Raw genomic sequence first — 22,239 nt, forward strand, 5'->3', positions numbered from 1 at the left:
AAGTTTCTGTTCCAGTGTGGAAATGAGTGTGTGCATGTAGCGCTCTGCATGCAAGCACTCAATATTATGAATAAATATTAGCAGCTCAAGTTTCTTTTATTTAGTTAGGGGGTTTTTCAGCAGACACTGAAGACACAGTCTCTCTCTAGGAATAATATTATCTCTTTCTGGGGCATGCTGTGAGTTACAGTGATTGAGGTGAGGGAGAAAGGGGCCTGGCTGCTTTGGGCTCCAGTTCAGTGGCACAGAGCAGAGATGACGTGTGTCTCTGCCTGTTTTGATTTTGCCTGAACTCTCAGTGAACTTAGGGGAATAGCTTTAAACTCAAAAGCTTATATTAATATATCATCATTATTTTAAAAATTTGTAAATGAAAATGATTATGAATTTATTTTTCAGCTGGGTTCCAAATAGAAATTTTAAGCTTAAAGATCGTGTTATTTTTTAGCTACTCCTCAGATCAACAAATCTGGTTCTGCTGCATTTTAAACAAAATCTTTATGTGCCAGTGTTCCAAATGACTTCTGGAGAAACAGGGTGTCCATTCCCTAGTTTGTGGTTGCAGTAAGGCTTTTCTGATTACATATCAATAACAATTGCAGTAGTAATATATTGCTTCTGGCAATGCCTGCTGGGTTGCTCTTGACATAGGCGGAGATGTTTTGTCAGTTCCAAATCTGAGAGTGAGAAAAATATGCCTGGAAATAATTAATGTGCTACAGACTCTGGGAGGGACAGCTCAGAGATGGGCATCTCTGCTTGCCACGTCATGGCCCTGCCTCTCCTTCACTTCACCTTTCCCTTTGTGTTTTCCTCCCTTCCCCATATCTTGTATGTAGGAGGAAGGATTTTTTGGGGAAATATTGAGCATCTCCACCAACCCTAGAGAGGCAGAGAAGGGCTTATGTAGTGAGTGAGGAGCTGAGCTGAAACTTGAGAGGTTTTTACCCAATTCTTGTTCCATCATGGACAGTGGGGACCCAGGGAAAGTTACTGCATTTGTCTTGTTCATGTCTCTTGCCAAGTAGTGAAGATAAATACCTGAAAGGCTGTGAGGCACTTGGGTATAATGGTTGCAGAGGGCTAAGAGATCTAAGACCTCGTATGTGTGATTACTTATGAAACTTGTTTGCTGTGGAAAATAAAAAAAACTCATCTGTAAACAGGGAGGCCTCAATTCCACCTTCATCTCACTGCTGTCAGTAGGAAACATCTTATTGATCAGCTTGAGAGTGTCTGGGGGACAGGACTGATGTTGGATTTAGGCTGCAGTGCAGAGACATGAGGGCAGCAAAGTGCATGGTGCCATTCTCTGGCCAGATTTTCATTATCACTTGTGCCCATCTGGGCAAGCCAGGTCATTGGGATTTTTAAAGGCTTTTCCAAAAGCCAAGTTACGGGCCCCATTTTGATATTTAAGGCTATTTTCCTGATAAATATAGCACACAATATACCAGCCTCTATGAAAATCTCTGCCCTTTTAGTGCCTAAACAGGAACTGAGGTCTCGTGAGCATCTGACCCTCATTGTGGGTTGTGAAAATGCGGTGTAGTGGCTCCAATTATAGTATTTGCAAAGAGGGAAATGGCTATTGTGCTGCCCTGTCCGGTCTCCCCCGTGGGAAGGCTGGGAAAACTGGCTGCCCTGACCCACAGGATTTGTTCTCCTGGTAGCATCTGTCCTCAGGGCCATACTTGGGAAGGCTTGCCATGGGCCAGGGAAGGGCTGGGTCTCTGAGCCACCGGCGGTCCAGCAGGTTGGCCAGGGTACCTCTGGCTCTGCTGTTCAGTGTCTGTGGGTCACTGCTGATTCTCAGCCTTCTCAGTGTCTTCAGGGCTATTTCAGTGACAGAGCAGCAAACCCAGTGTGCCAGCTTTTCAAGGGCATGCTATTTTTACTGGCACAGAGCTTTTCTGGAGTGAAGTAAGGAGCAGTAAAGCAGGTTTCCAAAGAGACCCCTGAGTGTCTTTTGGGAAGGCAAAGGAATCCTAGGTTGAAGAGCACAACTTGATAGCTTTGCTTGGCCCCTGACACTTGGGTCTTTCCTCTGTTCCTTGCTTGTGTTTGGAATATTGCCAAGTGAGTGTGACAGTGAGAGCTCTCCTGGGCACGTGTTCAAAGGAGCAGCAAAGATGCCAAAGGAGAAAGCAAAGTGGCAGGAAAAGAAACAGGGAGGAGAGGAAAATACATAAGCATCAAATTTTTAAATAAGAGAGAGAAATGCATATTCAGGATCTTGCTTTTCCTCTTTTCTGCTCCAATATCCTCCTGACCTGAGAGCTGTGTGCCAGCAGGGTCCCAGGGCTGCTCCTGCACATGGCACAGCTCCAGCTTTGAAACTGCTCCAGGTGTATGTGCCACACACACACTCCTGGGCTAGGGCTGAGCTTAGAGGGGGCTCCAGCACTTGTCTGCCTGCTCCTGCAGGCATTCCCAACATGCAGGTGCTGGGATGGAGCTGGGGCTGCTGTGCTCATTAGAGAAGGCAACTCCAGTGAGCTCTGAGGTGATGCCTCCCTCCCTTCCACTGCACATTTTGTTACTGCCCAATCCTGTGGTGGAACATTCACTCCATAATATTTTCAGTCTGCTTTTGTTAGCAAGTGAACGGAACAACCCATCCAGTCTCCTTTAGCTAATGCCCCAGTGAGATGAATGAGCCAGGCGAGGATTCTTTGGGATTTACTATCCTTGCCCTGCTTGTTTGCTGACTGGGGCTCTTAACTCTTTCACAGTTACCTCTACTCTCTTCCTTTATTTCAAAGAAATCATCTTAGAGGCAGAAAAATATATCTAGTGACAAAAAAAGCATCACAGCGTGATGCAGCAGGGAGGCTGTGTAATGAGCGTCACCTTCCCCATCCCCAGCTCTGGAAAAATTAAATGGAATGAGGGATGTGGTGAAGGAGTAGTGGGGCTACACAGGGTAAAGAAAGGTGTGCAAGACCAGGTATTGTGGACATCAGCCCTCCCACCATCACTGGTGACACTTGCTAAACCAAGTCTGTGTCCACAGCCACAGAAGTGATGGGAGTGCAGCACTCTTCCGTGTCCATGCATCCTGAGGATGTGAGGTAGGCAGAAGATGGGACATTTTGTTATCCCTAGGCTTGCAACATCTATTTCTGGGAACTAGAAATCAAAAGGGTCAAAGAGAACCTGCAAGTGTTCAGAGAAGAGCTGCAATAATTAGGGAGACTCAGAGATCTCAGTGGCCTTGGCTTAAAGGAGTGATTTGGTGGTGAGGACAAATGTGATCATATAACCTTTTCCAATCTAGTAAGTAAACATCCAGAATCTGGAATATGACACTGGAGTAATTTAGACCAGAAAGAAGATGAATGTTTTTAATGGCTGAGGAAAATGAATTTTGTGAGCTTCCAGTGCTGTGGTTGATTGTCTGTTACTGACAATATTAAAATCAGTCTTGGGTGTTTCTCTAAAATGCAGCTCCAACTACTTGATTTGAAACTGGAATTAAATTTAGGGAAATTCTGTGACAGTTTTAAGCAAGTAGTGTTTGAGGGAGGGAGAAATCCATGAACATTTTTGTTTTCATTGAACAATTCCCTGTGGAATGTGCTATGGGGGTTTTCCAGACCCTCGGGTGATGTCTTGCAGACCCCAAGGGCTGCTGCCTGGTTGTCCCTGTGCCCAGAGTGACTCTGTCTGTGTCACTCCTGCTCACACCTTTGAGTGACTGCCTTCACTACCTCTGTGAAAGGCAGCAGATCTGCCAGAGCTCTGGTGGGACTATTGCTGAGAAAAGCAGTAATCTTATCAGTAATTTGAACCTTATAGTTGTGTGCCCAATGTATCATCCCCTTTGCTGTTCATCAGAAGGGTAGTATAATTTCCTCAGATAATATAGGATAGCTGTCCATAAGCACAGAAATTATTTTATTTTGAAATGATGGTTCCAGTTTTTCACCAACATTTTGCACATAGCAGTTTTCTGGATTATTTAGACCTAATAAATTCAATTTCTACTGTATAGTAAAATACAATGTCTCAAAATTTGATTTAGCTGCAAATTTGAAAGATCTGGAGCAAAAGTGACATGACCAAAAAAACATTAGCATCTCACTTCAGGTTACCCTGACTGTGTTTGCATAACATCTTGTGCGGTACTAACATTTAAAAGTAATTAGTAACACGAACCAATGCTAAAGTAGCATAGTTTAAATGGGCTTTCAAAATGAAAACTGGAGGTACTTGCAGATTTTTTTACATTTTTGTGTGAAGCAGTACAATGTGCAGTGAGTTTTCATTTGGGCAAGAGGCTCTGCTGGGAATGACATTGCCAGCAGCCCTCCCTGGGCCGGGCTCCAAACTGGCTCTGCTTGGAAAGCCCCGAAATGGTTCCATTAAAGTCAGCAGGAGGCATTATTGTCCTTATTCACCTTAAGTGCACGATGTTTTCCCCAAACCAGGGGACATCCAGCCCCCATCCCGGTGCGCGGCGCTCCTGCCGTGCAGCCGCGGGCGCTGGAGGCGAGGCCGCCGTGGAAGCGGCGCTGGGAAATCCCTGCCGGCTCCACGGCGCGGTGCTCACGGCCCTTCTCTCTGCTTTCAGCCTGCGAAGATGGATACAAGCTGGAAAACGAGACCTGCGTGAGGTATGGTGACTGTTCTGCCCTCCTCCTACCCCACCATCCTTGCTCTGGTGACCTGTTGGCACAACTGAGCTGCTGAAACTCCCTGTTGTTCTCTGTTCCCAGCTGCCCCTTTGGCTTGGGTGGATTCAACTGTGGAAACCGTGAGTACCACATTTCATTACTTTTATTTTCTACAGTGCCAGAAGTAGGAGATTTGAAACAAGTAATTGCAAGTGACTGTGTCTAAAATGAAGTAGGTACAGGCTACTTTTTTCAGTGCTTTTTGTTCCTTCATTTTCTGTTAAAAGTCATTTTGTGGACCTTCTTTCGCAAAGCTGACTTAATGTCATCTAAGGAAAGGAGATCTCCTTTCCCTGCATAGTCTGTCAGGATAGTACATATATTGAGCATTCCTAAAGCAAGATATTTGAGTTACTCTGACCTATCAGTGAAGGCAATCTATTCCTTAGGGAAACAAGAACTTGTTTCCATTTCACTTGAAAATTTAAGGCTATGTTGCTTATGGGGAACTGAGAAGGTAGGAAATAAGCAGCTAATCCCTTGGCACGGGGACTCTGGATATGTTACATGGGTTTACAACCACACTGCTGTTCCTCAGCCTCTGTCTCTCCCGTCTGCAGCGTACCAGCTCATCACGGTGGTGATTGCAGCTGCAGGAGGGGGGCTGCTGCTGATCATGGGCATAGCACTGATCGTCACCTGCTGCCGGTACGTACCGCTGCCACCCGGCTCCGCCTGGCCATCCTCCCCGTGCATTGCACCACACTCAGAGCTCCCGTGTGAACTCCTAGGGACTAAAACATAGCATAGCTAAGGACCAAAACATAGGTGAAAACATAGGCTAAGCAAGTGGGTTAATCTGAGATACTGAAGTATCCCACTGTGCTTTCATTTGGAGAATTTAATTTTTTTTTTTTCCCCCAGCAGTCAGGCTAAACAATGGACTGGGTGTCTCTTAAAGGTACACATAGAAATCATATCCTCTAAGGATGGAGAAGCAGGGGAGTCCTTCCCACACAGAGTTGTAAGGCTCTGAAGCCAGGAAGCAAACTCCAAAAGTGCAAGCTAAGTTGAAAGGAGCAGTTTAAGCAACAGGAGAGGTTACTTGCCATTGCTGAAGTGTTGTTTGAGTGTAGTTAAGGCTATTTTCTTGCATGTGCTCTCACTCTGTGTGTCTCTCCCTCTCACACATACACTCACACATACACACCTCGTTCCCATACCAGGAGGTAGCTTTGGACAAGATGTACTTGCCTAGGAAGCTCTATTTCCTGATTTATGTAATCTGAAAAGGGATGCCTTGCAGTAACATCCTCTCCCCACCATTCCAGTCCCCAAATCTAGGATTTCAAAGCTCTCTGATAAAGTTGGCAACTGGATTTATCAGTAATATAGATGTGGCAGTGGTTTGATTGTGGCCCTTTTACCTGATATTTTGAGCCAGGGGGATGCACAAACCCCAGCCAGGAGATGAGGCAGCCCAGAGTACAGATCTCCACAGGGGTGGACTGATTTTCTCATGAGTCCTGGCCTTGGGCAGCTTATGTGACTTCCTGGAGGATACTCTGCTTTGAACTGGAAGCATCACCAAAGTTCACTCATTAACCATTATAATCCTGCAGGGACATTTGGTGTCACTCAGGTCAGCTCCTTGCAGGCCTTCCTTCTTAGGAATTAACATAGTGTCTACAAGTTATAGTTAATAGCATGGGGGCTCCTATATGTTTTTCTTCCTCAATTTCCATGATTTCTTCATTGATTCAGATGAACACACATGTTTTTAAGAGACAAGGGACATAGCTGGAACAAGTTGGAACAGAGGGGATCAAACTGAATGTAGGGAAAAATCCTTTCACCAAGGGAGCAGTAAGGCAGTGGAACAGGTTGCTGAGGGAGGTTGCCATGTAACTTTGGAGATTTCAAATCCCACCAGATAATGCCCTGAGTTGCATGATCTGATTTCATATCTGATTTGGCTTCAGAGCAGATGACTGGACTACAGTCCTTCTGAGGTGATCTTTGTTCCCAGTCAAGACTCGTAACATCAAGTAATGATCTCTACTGAGATCATGTCAGAAGTGTACACAAGATAGCAGGATAAGTTGTAAGTTTTCACTTTCCCTCATTCTTTTATAAACAGGAAGAATAAAAATGACATAAGTAAACTGATTTTCAAGAGTGGGGATTTCCAGATGTCACCTTATGCTGAATATCCGAAGAATCCCCGGGCACAGGAGTGGGGCAGAGAGACCATCGAGATGCAGGAGAATGGAAGCACCAAGAACCTGTTGCAGATGACAGATGTGTATTATTCGGTATCTATCCAGAGATTAATTTTTAACCCTTTGTGCCTCATACAGGAAAGAGATATTCCTTTATTTTTGGAAGTGCAGATCCCTTTCCTGCAAGATAAAAGAGCAAAGCAAATGTCTTCCATAGCAAGGCATTTGAGGAGTCCTATGGGCTCTAGCTATTACCTGTGGTGAACATTACAAAGACATATCATTAGGAAGAATGCTGAGGAAAGGTCTAGGAATATTTTGGTAAAAATGCCCAAAAATCCCAATCCTAGAGTAGAGAAGGATAGTTAAAGGTTTTGGATAAACTCCTAGGGTTTCCTTTTAGCAGTTTTCTCCTGTCCACCCTCACTGATGAAGTGGAAGGTTGAAATGTCTGTCTGGGGAACTTTGCCCCCAAATAGGAAGATGCTGTCACTGAGGACTCCTCTTTTCCTCCATTCCTTCCCTCTGCAGGGTACGTAAGGAGCATCCCTTCAGCTCTGAGGGAATAAGGAGTAATAGGCTGTGTAGGGCACAGAAAGACACCAGCACAAGTTGTTGTGTCATGGTTGGTACCATCTGCTAATGGCTGTATCCAGAGCTGTGGTGCTGCTGTATCGCCTGTCACTCATTTTCAGCAACATGTACTTAAGGTGTGTGTGGGTTACTCATGAGAGTGAAAGTCACAGGATTTCACCCAAATCACACATTCTGGTCTCCTTGCTTTCCAGAGCAGAGAGTGTTACTATTTTCCTGGCTTATATTTTAAGTTTTTCAGTGAGCAAATTTACTGGGTTGCACAGCATGGAGTCAAAGTATTCTCCTTCATGCTTCCACTAAGAATGAGATATTTCAAATGAAAATGCATTTCCTGGTTTTTTTTAAAGACTCTCATTATGCTGGGAACTAGAAATGGAAACTTTTTAGCAAGCAGTAGGTGATGAGGTTTTGCATGGATCTGCTCTGTAACAGATTAGACCAAGAGGCTTCATGTTATTCACTGGGCGAAAGGATTGTACAGACTTGATCTTAGACAGCAGTGTTCCTCCACCAAGCATCCCCAGGAGTCTTACTTAGTTACAAGAAGGGAAGAAAAAGGAAGGTCAGACTGTTTTGTATTTGACATATAATTCAAGGGCCTCTCCTCTCTTGGGAGAGGAGGTACCTATGGTAAATGGGGAGAGAAATGCCCAGGTAATACTCAAAGCAGAAGACTACCTTTGATTTTCTATAATTGTCTCCTTTAAGGATGGCTCTGGGACAATATCCTTTTAATGAGAGTTGTTTCAATACCTGAGCTCAGCAGTAGATTTTTTTTTTTTTTTAAATTAAAAATTAACTGTGTACTTGGACTGCACTCGGCAGAGTCAGGTAAGCTTCAAGTCTGTTCATTGGCCAGATGTTGAAATTAGATTGCATCATAATAATGCCTTCAGGCAATACTGCAAAAATCATTCTAGATTATAGAGATCATTAGATATCCCATTGTTCCCTCTAGCTACTGAACCAACAGCAAAGAAATGTGGTAAGGCTGTGCCTGAAGCCTGAAGGAGGATTTGAGTGTGCGAATAAGACCTTTTTTTCTTTCTTTTTTTGCTAATACAGCCAACTGGACTAAGAAATCCTGAACTGGAAAGAAATGGACTTTATCCTCCCTACACTGGTTTGCCTGGATCTCGACATTCATGCATCTACCCTGGACAATACAATCCATCCTTCATTAGTGATGAAACCAGAAGAAGAGACTATTTTTAGCAAAGAGTGGAGAGAGAGTGGAAGATTGACACAGTTGTGTGGCCCTTAATTCCCAGGTACAATCTGTCTCCTGGGTAGTTGAGGCCACATCAATCTTACTCTTCCCATTTAACAGGAAGGACTTTGAACTTCATGCTGAGCATTGCTGCCCTGAGGGACGGTCACAGTTGCTGAGCATCAGAGAGGAGGAGGAAGAGGAGGGAATGGCTCAAGAAGCACATCACTAAAAGACCCTGTGGGAAGCTAACACGTGTACTCCTTTTTCATTCTTCATTCTTGGCGTTACATGGGCAAGCATGGATCAGTACAGGCAGATGAACTGTGCCCAGCACTCTGCATTGAATACCACTAGGGAGTGTCTTGTTTACAGATCTCGTTCACTGTTGACTGTGCTTGTCTTCCTAGCCAGCCTTCACGCAAAGCTTCACTGTGCAATTGCTTTTGGTCAGGCAAGTTTGTCCTCTCCATTTTAGACCACTGCCTTGCTGTCAGCTTCGTGCAGGACGGAAACCTGGCTTGTCTTCTGGCCCTAGCCTTTGTATTGGTAAAAGTTCTCCAGATTCCCGAGTCCTTGCCAAAACCCAGTGTCTGGCAATATTGGCTGAATTCATGGGTTGATTGTCTCCAAGGAGTGCAGGAAGGTTGGTCACACCACTGCAATTTTGACAGAAAAAAGGCACAGTTGTTCCTCTGTGCTGCTTTGAAAACCTTCTGTATATAGGGAATGTTGTTGTTTTGTCAACCAATATTGTTCAGAAGTGATGCCACTACATGCTATCGTGGTGCTTCCATTTGGGATCCTTTGGGGCTCTGTTTCCCTGCAATGATTTAAATGCCTATAGACACAGCAATACAATATTAAATAATTACTCACAGGGAAGAAGAAGATGATCTGTGACTTCAGAATGATTTTTATTTGGATTCTGTGAAGGAGTAATAATGCTATAGCCTTGGCTGGGCAGAGGAATCTGAATTCTGGGCAATGAAGGTGGGATTTCAAACCTCCACAGTCCACCTTGAATTTGTAGGCACTGTGGAGACTTTCAGTGCATTGAAAAAGAGGGCTTACTGCAGTCAGTTGCATTTAAGAAAGAGAAAAACATGATGCTTGCAATCCTAGCATAGCAAAGATCACTTATGTTGAAGTGTTTTTCTTTCTTCCATCCTAGTTTCGAGTGACTCAGACCAGGCAAGTTTCCTCACCTAGGTGTGTTCGTTCATATTAGCAGAAGTTGGAGAATGTAAGTTATTGCATGTCTCACCAAAGATCAGATTGAAACTCATGGACTGTGTTCTGACTTAAAGTGAGTGTTGGAAGAGATCTTACTAGTCACAGAACCATGGAATGGGTTGAGTTGGAAGGGATTTTACAGATATTTTTTTTCCAACTCCTCGCCATAAGCAGGGATGCCTTCCACTAGACCGGGTTTCTCAAAGGCCCATCCAATCTGGCTTTGAACACTTGGTAACTTCTCTGGGCAACCTGTTTCAGTGCCTCACCATTCTCACAATGAAGAATTTCTTTCTTGTAATGAATCTAAATCTACCTTCTTCGCTTTAAAATCATTTCCCTTGTCCTATCCCCATATGACCTTGCGAAAATCAGCTTTCTTGTAGGCCTCCCTTAGTTACTGGAAGGTGCTCTAAGGTCTCCTTGGAGCCTACTCTTCTCCAGGCTGAAGAGCCCCAACTTTTCTCAGACTGTCTTCATAGCAGAGGTGCTCCAGCCTCTGAGCATCTTCGTGGCCTCCTCTGGCCTCATATCTTCTTATGGGACCCCTGAACACAGCACTGCAGGTGGGGTCTCAGGAGAGCAGAGCAGAGACAGAGAATCCCCTCCCCAGCCTGCTCTGGTGCTGCCCATGACACAATTGCCTTTCTGGGCTGTGAGAGCACATTGCTGGGTCATGTTGAGCTTCTCGCCAACCAACACATCAAGTCCTCTGGGCTACTTTCTATTCTCCAACATTTGTGCTTGGGACTGCCCCGACTCGTATGCAGGAAATATAATTAAATATCATTAAGTATATTTGCCACTTATCTTTACTGCACTGTTAATCTGAGTCACCCAAAGCCTGTTTAGATACAAGGTCCAGATTTGGTTTCTCCTCTTGAATGTGAATGTGCTTTTAATTCAAGGTGGCTGCTTGTATAAGGATAACAAATAGCACAGTTCCTTCGTCACTAACTCACCATATCTGTAGTTTGTACATAAACTGATATTCCCTTCTCCCCCACCATGCTTTAAAAGACACAGTGCCTACAAATAAGTAGCTCAGCTCACTGAAGCACTGAGGATCACGGGGTGCATCCCCCAAAGTGCCTAACCCCAGTTCAGATGCCCATGTATTGTGTGGCTGCTCACCGGAGGCAAACTTGGGGCGATGAGGAGCTCTCCATCAGGGAGCAGATGCTTGCATCCTACAGAAGGTGTGAATTCCCAGATCCTTTCCCAGCACTTTAAAGGCTTTTGTGTTCCTTACCAAACATCAGTAACAGGTATCCAGAGGGAAGTGAGACAGTAACAGGCAATTATAAGCTATGTTGGCCTAGAAGTTTCTGGTCCCTGCTCACGTCTGTCTTGTTTTCTCAAAACTTCAAGACAGGAAAGGAGTCACTGATGTGCTTGAGAAGGCACAGTTAGGTGCACCAGCTACAGCACACAAACAGTGTCTTTTTTATGCCTCCGCTCTTGTCTTCTGTGTAGACGCAGCAGTGTGAGCTTGCAGAGAAACAGAGCTTTATGGACACCTAGGGCAGTACCCTTTGCACTTACACAACCTTTTGGTGACAATGCATGCAACTTCACACCTGTCTGATCCATAATCAGCCTTGCAGCTGGTAACGCACAGCTGATCTCAGCTGTAGGGGGAAAGGAATAGATGCTCATGGGAAGTACAGCTGCCTAAAGGAACTGTATTTAAGGAAAGCTCTACTTACAGTGTCCATAGTATTATACCAGGTAAAGCACAAGAATTAGCTGTTCCCTGCCATGCTGATCAGAGTTTTCATCCAGGACAGAAAGGACTGCCTTTCCCACGGTATGGAGCAGAGCTATGTTTTTGTTACAAAAGAAAAGAAGAAAATGCAATTCATGCTAAATCTAAATCCAAAGCCTATAGACTGGACTTTGTTCCTTTTCAGTGAAGCAGCTTGTGATAAGGACGTGTCCCAGCAATCACAAGAATCCCATGATTTACCCATGCCAGCATGTCCTCAGCTGGGGAAGCATTGAGGCCTATGCTGATAGGCAGAGATGTTTAACTGCTTGGTTAGGTCAAAGACCAGGAGATGAACTCCTGCATGTCAACTACCAAGGCAAAGTATGGCACACCAACTCAATTGCAGATCAGCCCTTCTGCACAAAGAGTATATGAACAAAACTTCTGGTCTGTATCTCCCAGCACATTGCAAATTGCAAGGGATTTGACTGGAATTGAGATAGGACTATTTCTAATGAGAGCACACAAAACTTTGCAAGTAATAATTTTAATACCTTAACAGTCTTCAAATTCTTCTTGAATTGTATCTGGAGGGAAAGAGTCTCAGTAAATCCAGCAGGATTTTGTGAGTGAGGACTGCAAAACTTGGAATTTTCTGAAAGAGTGTTATTGCACTGAAATTTTCTCTCTCCCAATGCAGGTAAATATTGGGGCATTTGTTATGTGGATTTATCCATTGCAGCCTGACCTTCTATGTGGTTTGGGTAAGAAAAGAGTCTCAGAGCCAATGCACAGTCCACAGAAGGAGAAGGAAAAGGGTCTCTCCTGAGCTGCCACACCTCCTCTGGATGTCTTAGGAGGCCCTGCCTGCAGGCAAGAGAGGGGTTTAGGCAGGATGAGTCAACACCCAGATGAGTGCAGGTGCTTCCCCCTCCAGTGTACCAGGAAGCTTTTGGGAAGGTGACAGAGGCAGCCTGGGGTGATTCAGCCCCTGGGTCTCCACCAGCCCAGCTGCAGCCTGTGCTGCAGTGCTTCTGTCTTCAGGCAGGCACCACTCGCTCCCAGCTGCACTGGGACAGAAGGGGTGGGTGCAGTGCACTGTACTGTGTCACAATTTATGATGGTTGCTTTACTGCAGTGTTCACTGCCTCACCCCAGTTTTACAGACTCGCCCAGCCACAGCAGGGATGTGGGCAGTGCTTCAGTGCAGGTTGTCTCTGTGTAAAGCTGCCACCAGGATTCTCTCTGTGTCTGCCATGAACAAAGCACCCTTTGGCAGTGGAGTGGGGCTTGTTTTTCCTCTTGGGTATAAGAAGGGTCTCTATGTGCCCTCAAGCCCACTTTCAGAATCAGATGCTTCTCTGTTCACAACCTAACTCCCTGTAGGATGTCTAAATACTGCAAATTATTTCCCATCTCTCTTTTAGATTATTTCTAGCTACCCCAAATTGAAAATTTTGAGCACACTGGATGATTTTGCCAAGGGGAATCACTCTCCACTATGTGAGAGGATAGGAGGGAAGCAGCATGTTTTTGGTATGGAGAATGCAAGTAGTTCAGTCAGATGCGGGGAAAGGAAGAAAGACTACACCAACACTGCTCATAAATCTGTTATTGCTCCTGGCTGCTGTGGAAAGTGAGGGGAACAGTCAGCAATGACCCATGGGCAGTTGTGTGGTTGTGTTTTTAATTAAATTTGGAAAAAAATGCTAATTCTATTGCTTGACAGGAAAAACTGTGAGAGGCATGTGTTTGTTGCTATGGTGCTCTGCCAATTATATTGACAAGATGCCTTACCCACAAAAATACCCCTGAAAGCATAGGAGAGGCAGTCCCAGTGACCTGATCAGCAAAACACAGATTTGAGGAATCTTTCAAAAGGCATCTTGAACATACAGTCTTCCTGTGTCCTGCTGCTTGCCCTGACCAGTTCTTCCAGCTGCACTGGAAATCAGGATTTTTTCACACTGTTGAAACATTACAGCACTGAATTGGGCTATAAGTGGAAAAAGCAGGCCAGGTTTTCCCCCACACTGGAACTGTTAGGTTTTATAGCAGCAATAAATCCCATTGCTCTAGTGGCATTTCCCATAAGACCCACTGGCACAGTCATGTACTGAGTTACCACTCATGAACAGCCTTATGAAAGTTATCTGCCTCCACACTGCAGGGTAGTAAAAGGCTTTAAAAACAGCAATAAATTACAGTTAGAGGGAGGTATTTATCATTGTGAAATAGTTTGTGCTGATACTTGTACAGTTTGCTGGGACCTGAGTGAGCACAGAGTGGGTTTGGACACTGCTGCAGATACACCAAGTTGCTTTCCTGGGATTTGTCTCTGATGCTGGTCAATGGTCACATCCATTCCAAATCCAGCTGGAATTTTCATTCCCTAATAGTAATCTTTAGCTTTCTTCTTTAAATTAACAAGAACAGATGCATTTTAGTTAAATGCTCTTCCTATGCTTACTAATGTTTTTTCCTCTTTACACACAAAGGATGAAGTCCAGCATCCCTACAGTGACTGGGGTAATTCTCCCATGGACTGCAAAGTTCTTTTTCAGGCCTGAATTACTCCACCACCAGGGTCACTTGTGTGTAGTACATGCTTTCCCATGGCTCTGTCTCTATATTTCTGTGATACTGTTCTTGCCTTTCCATGTTGTATCTATCTTCTTTTTAAAGCATATTTATTACTGTAGCAGGACCTGTGTTATGCGAGAATGAACAAAACAGCTTCAAGATCTGAAACAGTTTCCTGGGAAGAGAATGACTGTGAATTTTGTGTAGTTGTTTTACTGGTCAGCCAGCTTCTTTCATGTAATATCTAGGGATATAGAGATGCTTCCTGCTGTCACACATATCAACTGCTCTGCAGATCACTCTTGCCTGTCCCGTTAGAAATTAAGCAAGATCTTCTAGTTTCAGAATGGGTATGTCCTATATGCTTGTAAGAGTTTGGTACCTTTTCAATGTACATTTAATTCTTCATTCCCTTGAGCTGCTGAAATTGAAAAGCAGGAGAGAAATTCATGAAGGATTAAGAAGTACCAAAATTAAAAAAAAAAAAAAAAGTATATGCTTACTTATTCTGGAGAAGTGTGACTTCAGTACTGTGAGGTTGAGTGTGGGATGACACCTCTTGTGTGTTTAGTCTGTGTTGTATAATATCCTTGTTGAGAGAGCACCTAGCAAGGGTGCCTGATGTTCCTCCAAGGTGGTATTGAAATGCTAAGTCATTCATTCTCTATTTCAATAAAATGCTAGAAGGGATGGGAGTCTTACTTGGGTTAATGACTGCAGCACGCAGCCCCCAGATCAGCAGAATCCTGTATGGAAAAGTCCTGTGGAATACAGTGAACACTGATCGCTTCTCTTGAATGTGGCTGTAGAATTTGCTGGACATAAAAAGTCTTCAATGAAATCTACTAGGATGTGTTTGCTTTAAAGAAAAAAAAAAAGAAGCTCAACAGGATAAATATTTACTACCTTCATTTTTAAAGGGAATTCTGTTCTGTTAAACTCAGTAATTTGCTCTAAACCCATTAAATTCTACAGGACTTTCTCCTAGCGGAAGGTGAAACTTGGTGTGTAAAATCATAACGATTTATTTAAGCAGCTTTTAGAATAGCAGCAGTAAAGTTCACCTTTTGTGACCTCTCTTCCAAAAGATAAATTTTCAGCATCTATTTGTTCTTCTTTACAACTTGAATGTAAACCTGCTTTATGTTCTTGACATTGCTCCACTCCCTTTCCTCTGTCTCTGAATGTTTGCTTCCAAGTCTCTGGGGTTCTGAGGATGTTTTCCAAACCAGTATTATTTAAAGTTGTATCATATTTTCAATCTCCACTAATTATACAGTACTGTAGTAGCAAAATATAATTTTTAAGGATTGGATTATTTTTATACCTGCATCCAATATTATTAAATCTGGCGTTCTAGTCAGTATCATAAAAGGATACAATAAAATAATGACTATTACTATGTCCCTGCTTCTTTATTTTCTTTAGCTTTGCCTGTAAAGGGAAACATGCAATTTTTAGGTGGTTTTAATTATTGTTATACATATAATCCAGAAAATCAGAAATTGCATAGAAAAGAAATTGGTTTTGTTCTTCTGATGGTGCTTCCTGATCGAATAACTAAATTGAAAAGCTAAGAGGAAATGGGTATGTTGTTAGTTGTGCCAAACAAAATTCTGCTCAGCTGAAATACAAGTTGTGTTCTGATATATTCATGTTGGTGGCACCAAACAACTCAGTTTAATTTTAATTTTTCCTCCGTTTAATTTTTGCTAGAACTGGTAAAGTTGTGTGTTTACGTGTGTGAGTGCATGGAGGGGAGGAAAACCTCAGGAGAGGGGTGCAGCAGGGCTGTTTGCAAGGGCAAAGGACTGGATCTGACCATCGTGAGATCAGTCCTGTCCCAGCAAAAACCACCAGGGACAGTGAAGAATGCCCAGCTGGGTGTCCCTCAAAGGAAAAGAAGGGCACCTTGAATCCAGTGGAATCCAAGTCCAACTCAGGCTGCTGAGAAGAGGCATGATTTGGAAGAGCATCTGGAGTAATGGCAGGTAAGTTCATGTGGGGCAATTTTTTCCTGTGTTGCTCCAGAGCAGTACAGCTGTGACAGCAATCAGATGGGACTAAGGTGGGATTTATCTGTTCTATGAAAAGTTAGGTGGCCAATTTGAACACATGATCTGGCTCTCCCAGTAGCCATGAAAAGAGACACACATCCACAGAGAGCAGCTCACCCCGTGGTAAGAGACCACTTACCATGACTGTCTCATGTTATCTTACTGTCTGTGTGATGCTGGTATCTTTTAGGAAATTGGCAGTGTAAAACCACGGATCACAAACATTTCTGTGGGACTAAGTAAAAGATCTTTGGGGGTTATGGACAAGCACATAATTTAACAGCACTGCCCACTTCAGATTTGCATGTCAGTGCCTCTGAGACCACTGAATGCATCCATAGTGTGTGCCCTCAAACTCTTGGGAACCGCCTGAGAAGAAGTTAAAGAGCATCTGCTTCCCCTGATTATATGTGAATCTGTGTCCATAGCTAAATCTTTGATTTGGACTTCTGAAGCTTTTTTAATTTTTTTTTAACTTTTAGGTAATTAAAACATGTATTTCTACTTATATATGTCATATATAGTGGAGGAACCAAATTTACATGAAATAACAAAATATATAGGAATCTAGTAAGGAAAAGGATTGGAAAATGTGCAGGAAAAAGTATTGAGCTGATGCACATCAGGAGCTGTAACAGACAATTTTTCCTGCTTTGTCTTTTGACAGCATGATTGCCTCTTGATTACATATGCTTTCTAATAGATAGATAAGGCCCTTTACTTTTGGTATTTCTTTTTCCTGCCATAAAAACGTATTGACAATAGAGCAGCTACTGTTAGTAAACATAGCATATTTTTTATTCCATAATAATTGTTCAGTGTTCTTGATTGTCATATCTGAGTTTTGACACACAACAGTTTGATTTTACAGCCTCTGGAAAGTTATTGACTTATTTCTGCAAAGGAAGTTTTCTCTGTAGTTCCTTGCAGGACATCACAATTCCTGTGGCTGTGTGAGTCTGTCTGGACTAACAGTCAACTTTTTATTGCCTAAACGTGTGCTTAAAGACTTAATTAGTAAGTGCAGCAGAGCTGCTATTTCACTGGTATCAGTTCTCCTATTTTGTTAATTCTCTGTGTCTGTTCTCCTAAGCCACCGTATCTCTATAACTAATTCCCCCACAAATCACCAAGCAATGGGGCAGATAGAGCCTGTCACCTTCCTTCCTGGAGAGAGCCTGTTGTTACCACTGGTGTGTCACAAAATGGACAGGGAAGGCAAGCAGAGATGAAAATGTCTGGTCTGTGAAGATGTATATCTGCTGAGTGCATTATTTCCTGGAGGAACTGGGGCCTTTTGCATGGCAAATGACTCACACTGCCAAAACTATGATCATAGTTAACATAAACAACCAGGTAGGAATGGAAGTAAAGTTTAAAAATATAGGTAACACCATTTCCTGATGTGCATTCACTGTAGAGAGAAGTTCTAATGTGCAGGACTGCCCACGCAACCAGTAGTCTCTAGTGTGGGCAGAAAAGCTGCACCATTTACACCTGCTGAAGACCTGGCCCTCATTTTCAATAGTGCCCTAAGAAGTTCTTTAGGTCCCATGCACTTGCTTCACAGCCAACAGGGGGATTTTAACACCTGGATTAATCTAGCTGCACCTTGAGGCAGCATTGGAAAATGGGAGTATATCATGAAGACTGAAGAGTGTAAATCCAGGAGATGGACATTGCCAGAGGATGGGTGACATACAGCTGTGCCACTCTCCAACAGTCAGGTTTGTCCTCTGCACACCCCTTCCCACCTGAAGCACCTGCTGGGGTCTTGGGCTCCCAGCACTGAAATATGTTATTCTAACAAGACTTTGGGATTAGTTTTTGGATGTCCCCTGAAGCTAGGAGGGTCTTGGTGGCCTGAGGTGGAGGCAGGACACTGGCCAAGCAGGTAGGCAGAGAGAACTGGAGCCAAACATTTCCCAGGCATTTCCTTCTCTTATTCTGTCAGCTTCCTGGCAAAGAAGTTTTAAGGAGGGGCCTGGAGAAATTGAGTGATCTGTGATGGGCAATGGGCATGGGAGGGAGCAGCAGCAGGGCAGGAGCTGAATCCAGCGTGGCCTGAAGAAGCAGACAGAGGGAGAGGGGGCTGCCAGGGGGTCACTGTGGGGACTATGGGTAGGTGTGGGGAGCAGGTCACACTGGAGGGACTTCAGGGACAGAGATACAAAGGAAGGTACAGGCAAAAACCCCACATTTCAGGCTCAACATCCTGAGCAGGTTCACAGAGGGACAATGTTACCCTGATTTTTAAATGTGGGTTTTTTTAATAGCTCTTTTGAAAGTGCAAAAGTTCTCATAAAACTTCTTTAGCCTTCTGATAATATTTACATATTTAAGAGACAAAGTTCCTGCACAAATTCATGTATAAATAGAGTAGTTTACATATTTCTCCGTGGGTGGAGAAAAATGATTGATTAATCTTTAGACCAGTATGGTTGGAGAGGTGATAATTCCATCCTCCAATCCACGGTCACCTTTAGAATTTGATAAATACCAGATATTCAAATAAAACTTTCTCTTTTTCTCCTTGGAACTTACCAAGGTTCTTTATACTCATTTCATGTCCAATAGGCAGGAGAAGGCCACTCATTTCTTGTGCCAGAGAGGCACACAACCATTTTTGCTGTCTGTAAGCCAGCAGTGTTTCCTGGTTCAGTGCATGTTTAAAGTTTAAGACAACCGTAAGCTCAGGAATGACTTTGAGTAATACTTTTAGTCTCTCTCATCCTCCTTCATTCAAGGAAATACACCCTCTCAATATAGGAGATTAACCAAGACTGCTTTTCTTGTTCCTATAACAGAAGATCAAACAAAAGCAGATGAAGGGAGAGGCATTTACTACACTGAGCTGTTATGTGGCATTCAGTAGTGTGTTCATAACCTGCCTGTGTTTCTGGCCTTGGGGTCTACCAGAGGAGACCAGGACCATAGATAGTCATTAGAAGTGGCATTGCAGGGGATATGGGTTGTTCTTCCTTCTTTTGTCTGGTAATGATGGGATAAGCTCTGTTTATTTCAGAGAAAGACTTTACTGGCAGTTGTGGCAGGATACAGAGCCACTCAGACCTTCAAAATGAGAGAAATTTCACCTTTGCCTGAAAAGGAGGAACTGGAAATCACGGATCTGGCCCAGCTGATCTCAAGCAGTGCATTTTACTGGAGCACAAAGCAGAACACACACTGGCGAACTTGGGCAGGGGAGGCAGCTAGAAGTAGGAGACTTTGGGATAACCAGCTCCTGCCCACAGAGACCTTTTTTCTTGGTCTCTCACTGGCCATTTCAGAAACTTCCTGGAATACAATGTTAAAAAGTCTCAGTCTCCCACCTATTTTCCACACATCACAGCAGTGTTACCTGCTTAAGGGCTTTCTGAGCTTTTTGTCATTTCTAGATCTGCTGCAGGCTTTGTGCTCCAGCCTGACATTCCCTGGTTACAAATGTCTCCCTGGCAGGAGTACATTTCCTCTCAAGAAAGGGAGGCTGCCTCTCAGATGAAAACAAAAACACCTGCTGGCTGTCCTGCCTGCTCCTCCTTCTCTTCGCCCACCACTGTAGTGAGTCTGCAACACGTAAGTGAGCAGCAAACAAAACAGCCATGATCACTGCCAGAAGGGCAAGTGTCAGTTCTGTTTCTTTGGGGTCAATGGTGCAGATGTTTTCTCTTTCTTTTTAACCTGTTAATCAGTAAGAAGTGCTTTAGCATAAGATTTTGTAAGAAAAAATAATTGGAGTTTGAGGAATTAAGCTTGTCTGTACTGGTAATTTACTGCAAGAGAAGTGAGCATGTGGATCCCAGGCACTCTTTTCTAAGTGCATAATTAGCATGCCTTGGGATGGGGTCACCTCTTCCACTTTAAGAACATATTATACTGCACTCTTCATTTAATTTGCATGAAAGGTGCTGGTATGGGAAACTGGCAAGGGATGGCTGGTGCACTGTCAGTTCCCATGTCAGCTTATTTAGCAGTAACTTCCTTGTGTTAACAGATCACAAGTATTTATGACTTAAAGGAAGAACGCTGCAGGTCCAGAAATCTCCTCCCAGCCTGAGGAGGAAGAAAAACACCGCTTGAATTTATCGTTTACCACTTGCCACCATGACGTCAGCTCAGGGCTGAGCTCTCTGCCTTGTGGCTGGGACCTTAAATGAGCTGATGCCAGAAGAGAAAGGCACTTTCTCTTAGGCTTAGCAGCAAGTGGCAGCAGCAACAGAAGTGGCAATGAGACGCTTTGTGTTCTTCGCTCTGTGGCTCAGTCTGGTGTTGAGCCTTTTGAAAGGTAAGAACCACTATCTTTCTGTTTTGTGATTTATCAAGGCAGCTATTGTGTGTCAGTGAGTGGATTTTCTAGTACTTTCAGCAGCTGTTGAGAAGCCAATTGTGATAGACAATTCAGCATGTCTAGATTTTGATTAATTAATGATGAAAGATGTCACTGTAAGCCAACTGGCTTTCCTTGTTCGCAGAACAATGGAAAATCACTGGTGCTTATGATTAACCTAATTCAGCTATTCCAAGAGCAATTTTCAGGACTTTCATACTAAACCCAGGTAATTCAAGCTCTGTTGCAGTCATAACAAAAGGTGCAACTGTTCCACTCCAGTACCCTTTTGGCCAGAGGCTCCTTAACCAACCAGCCTGAAAAGCAGCTCCCCCCGAGATGGCTCACAGAGCTTTTGTTCTTTCCTGTTGAAATAAATTAATGGAAACATCACCACACGCTTTCAAGAGTGTACCACAGTCTTTTCAAACTAAAGGTGTCATTCCTTAAGCCACTTAGTAGATTTTCTGGTATTGTGCCAGAGTTGGTAGTTGTGAGCTGGAGTCTACGGCTAAATTTGCCTTTTCCTGATACTCAGTGAGAGGTATGAGGGGGCGAAGACATTAGCAGAAGTAAAGCACATCTATGAAGAGTTTTGTAGCAACTTGAAGCTGTGAGAGGACAGGATCTCCTAGCTAATACAAATATAAAATTGCAGAGTTATCAGCTGAATTAAGACCTGTTAATCTTGCAATTGGTGGCAGACGGTTGTGGGTCTCTGTTGACTACTGTGAATGAAAGATGTATTTCCAACATCCACAGTGTGCTATCGACCAAATTTTAGCTGTAAATCATAAGCATAGGAGTCTTCAAGATTGTCTGTTGGTTGGTTTCCTGCTTGGAGGCTTGTAGGTAATAGCGAGATGGGAAAATTTTTGTGCCAAGACTTACTGAAAGCAATAACCGTTTTTCACTTGATCAGACTTCACATCAGGATAGATCTGCCAAGAAATCTTTTTCATTCTAGGCAAACATTGTTAAAGCTTTGCAGGATGTGTCCATTTGAATAGTACTGGCAAAGGCCCTGCCCTGCTCAACAGCCAGATGTCTCTGCTATTGTATATCCTTGGTGGTAACATCCATTTTTTTATCACAGTGGTCATGCCCAAGCTCATTAACACATCCTGTTTCCATAAATAGAAGGTTAGATCTAGGCACACAGAGCCATAAATTAGCCACCTTTGCTCAGCTTACCTTTGTCAAGCCCATGCACAAGGTTCAATTGCAGCTCATGCACTCTGCTGGCACCATGGATGCTGTTCTTTCTGAGTCCAAAGGGTACTCCTGCACGATGGTTAGCCAGAACCTCCCAGCATTAGCAGTTGTAAAAAAAGCCAGCTCTGTAACAGGTTGCTGTTTCAACATCCATTGCCTGTGGCCAGCAGAGCTTCATATTATCACAGTTATAGGAAAAATACCCATTTATACGAACTGGGAAACAAATGATGCTGTTTATAGAACTCAATGACCAGTGGTGGCAAGAGACTGTCAGGAAACTGCCATGATTGCTCACGTTCCCCTTCACCTAGAGGAGGCTAATGGATTATTGTCTTTTGCATGTCTCTTTTCTATGTGAGATACACTGTCAATCAGAAAAAAAGGATAGAAGATTTTCCTCACTTTGGATTTTCAAAGCCCTATAAAGCTCTAAAAAAGAGGGGGCTATTTTTCAAATGT

General features: G+C 43.5%; 1 protein-coding gene across 4 annotated transcripts in view; it reads left to right on the forward strand.

The window, feature by feature from the left end:
- HEG1 (heart development protein with EGF like domains 1) overlaps positions 1–15,580 on the forward strand; it is a 51,056-nt gene extending 35,476 nt beyond the window's left edge. For 3 of the 4 annotated variants that reach the window (XM_021526041.3, XM_077784930.1, XM_077784929.1), the window contains exons 17-21: positions 4,577–4,619; positions 4,722–4,759; positions 5,240–5,327; positions 6,760–6,934; positions 8,504–15,580. In XM_021526041.3, coding sequence (XP_021381716.3) covers positions 4,577–4,619; positions 4,722–4,759; positions 5,240–5,327; positions 6,760–6,934; positions 8,504–8,653 — 494 coding nt within the window. In that variant the 3' untranslated portion in view covers positions 8,654–15,580. The remainder of the gene's footprint in view (positions 1–4,576; positions 4,620–4,721; positions 4,760–5,239; positions 5,328–6,759; positions 6,935–8,503) is intronic. The other variant, XM_077784931.1, reaches the window with a different exon arrangement.
- The last annotated feature ends 6,659 nt before the right edge of the window (positions 15,581–22,239 follow it).

The sequence above is a fragment of the Lonchura striata genome, chromosome 8 (assembly GCF_046129695.1).
Source record: "Lonchura striata isolate bLonStr1 chromosome 8, bLonStr1.mat, whole genome shotgun sequence".
Lineage (NCBI taxonomy): Eukaryota > Metazoa > Chordata > Aves > Passeriformes > Estrildidae > Lonchura > Lonchura striata.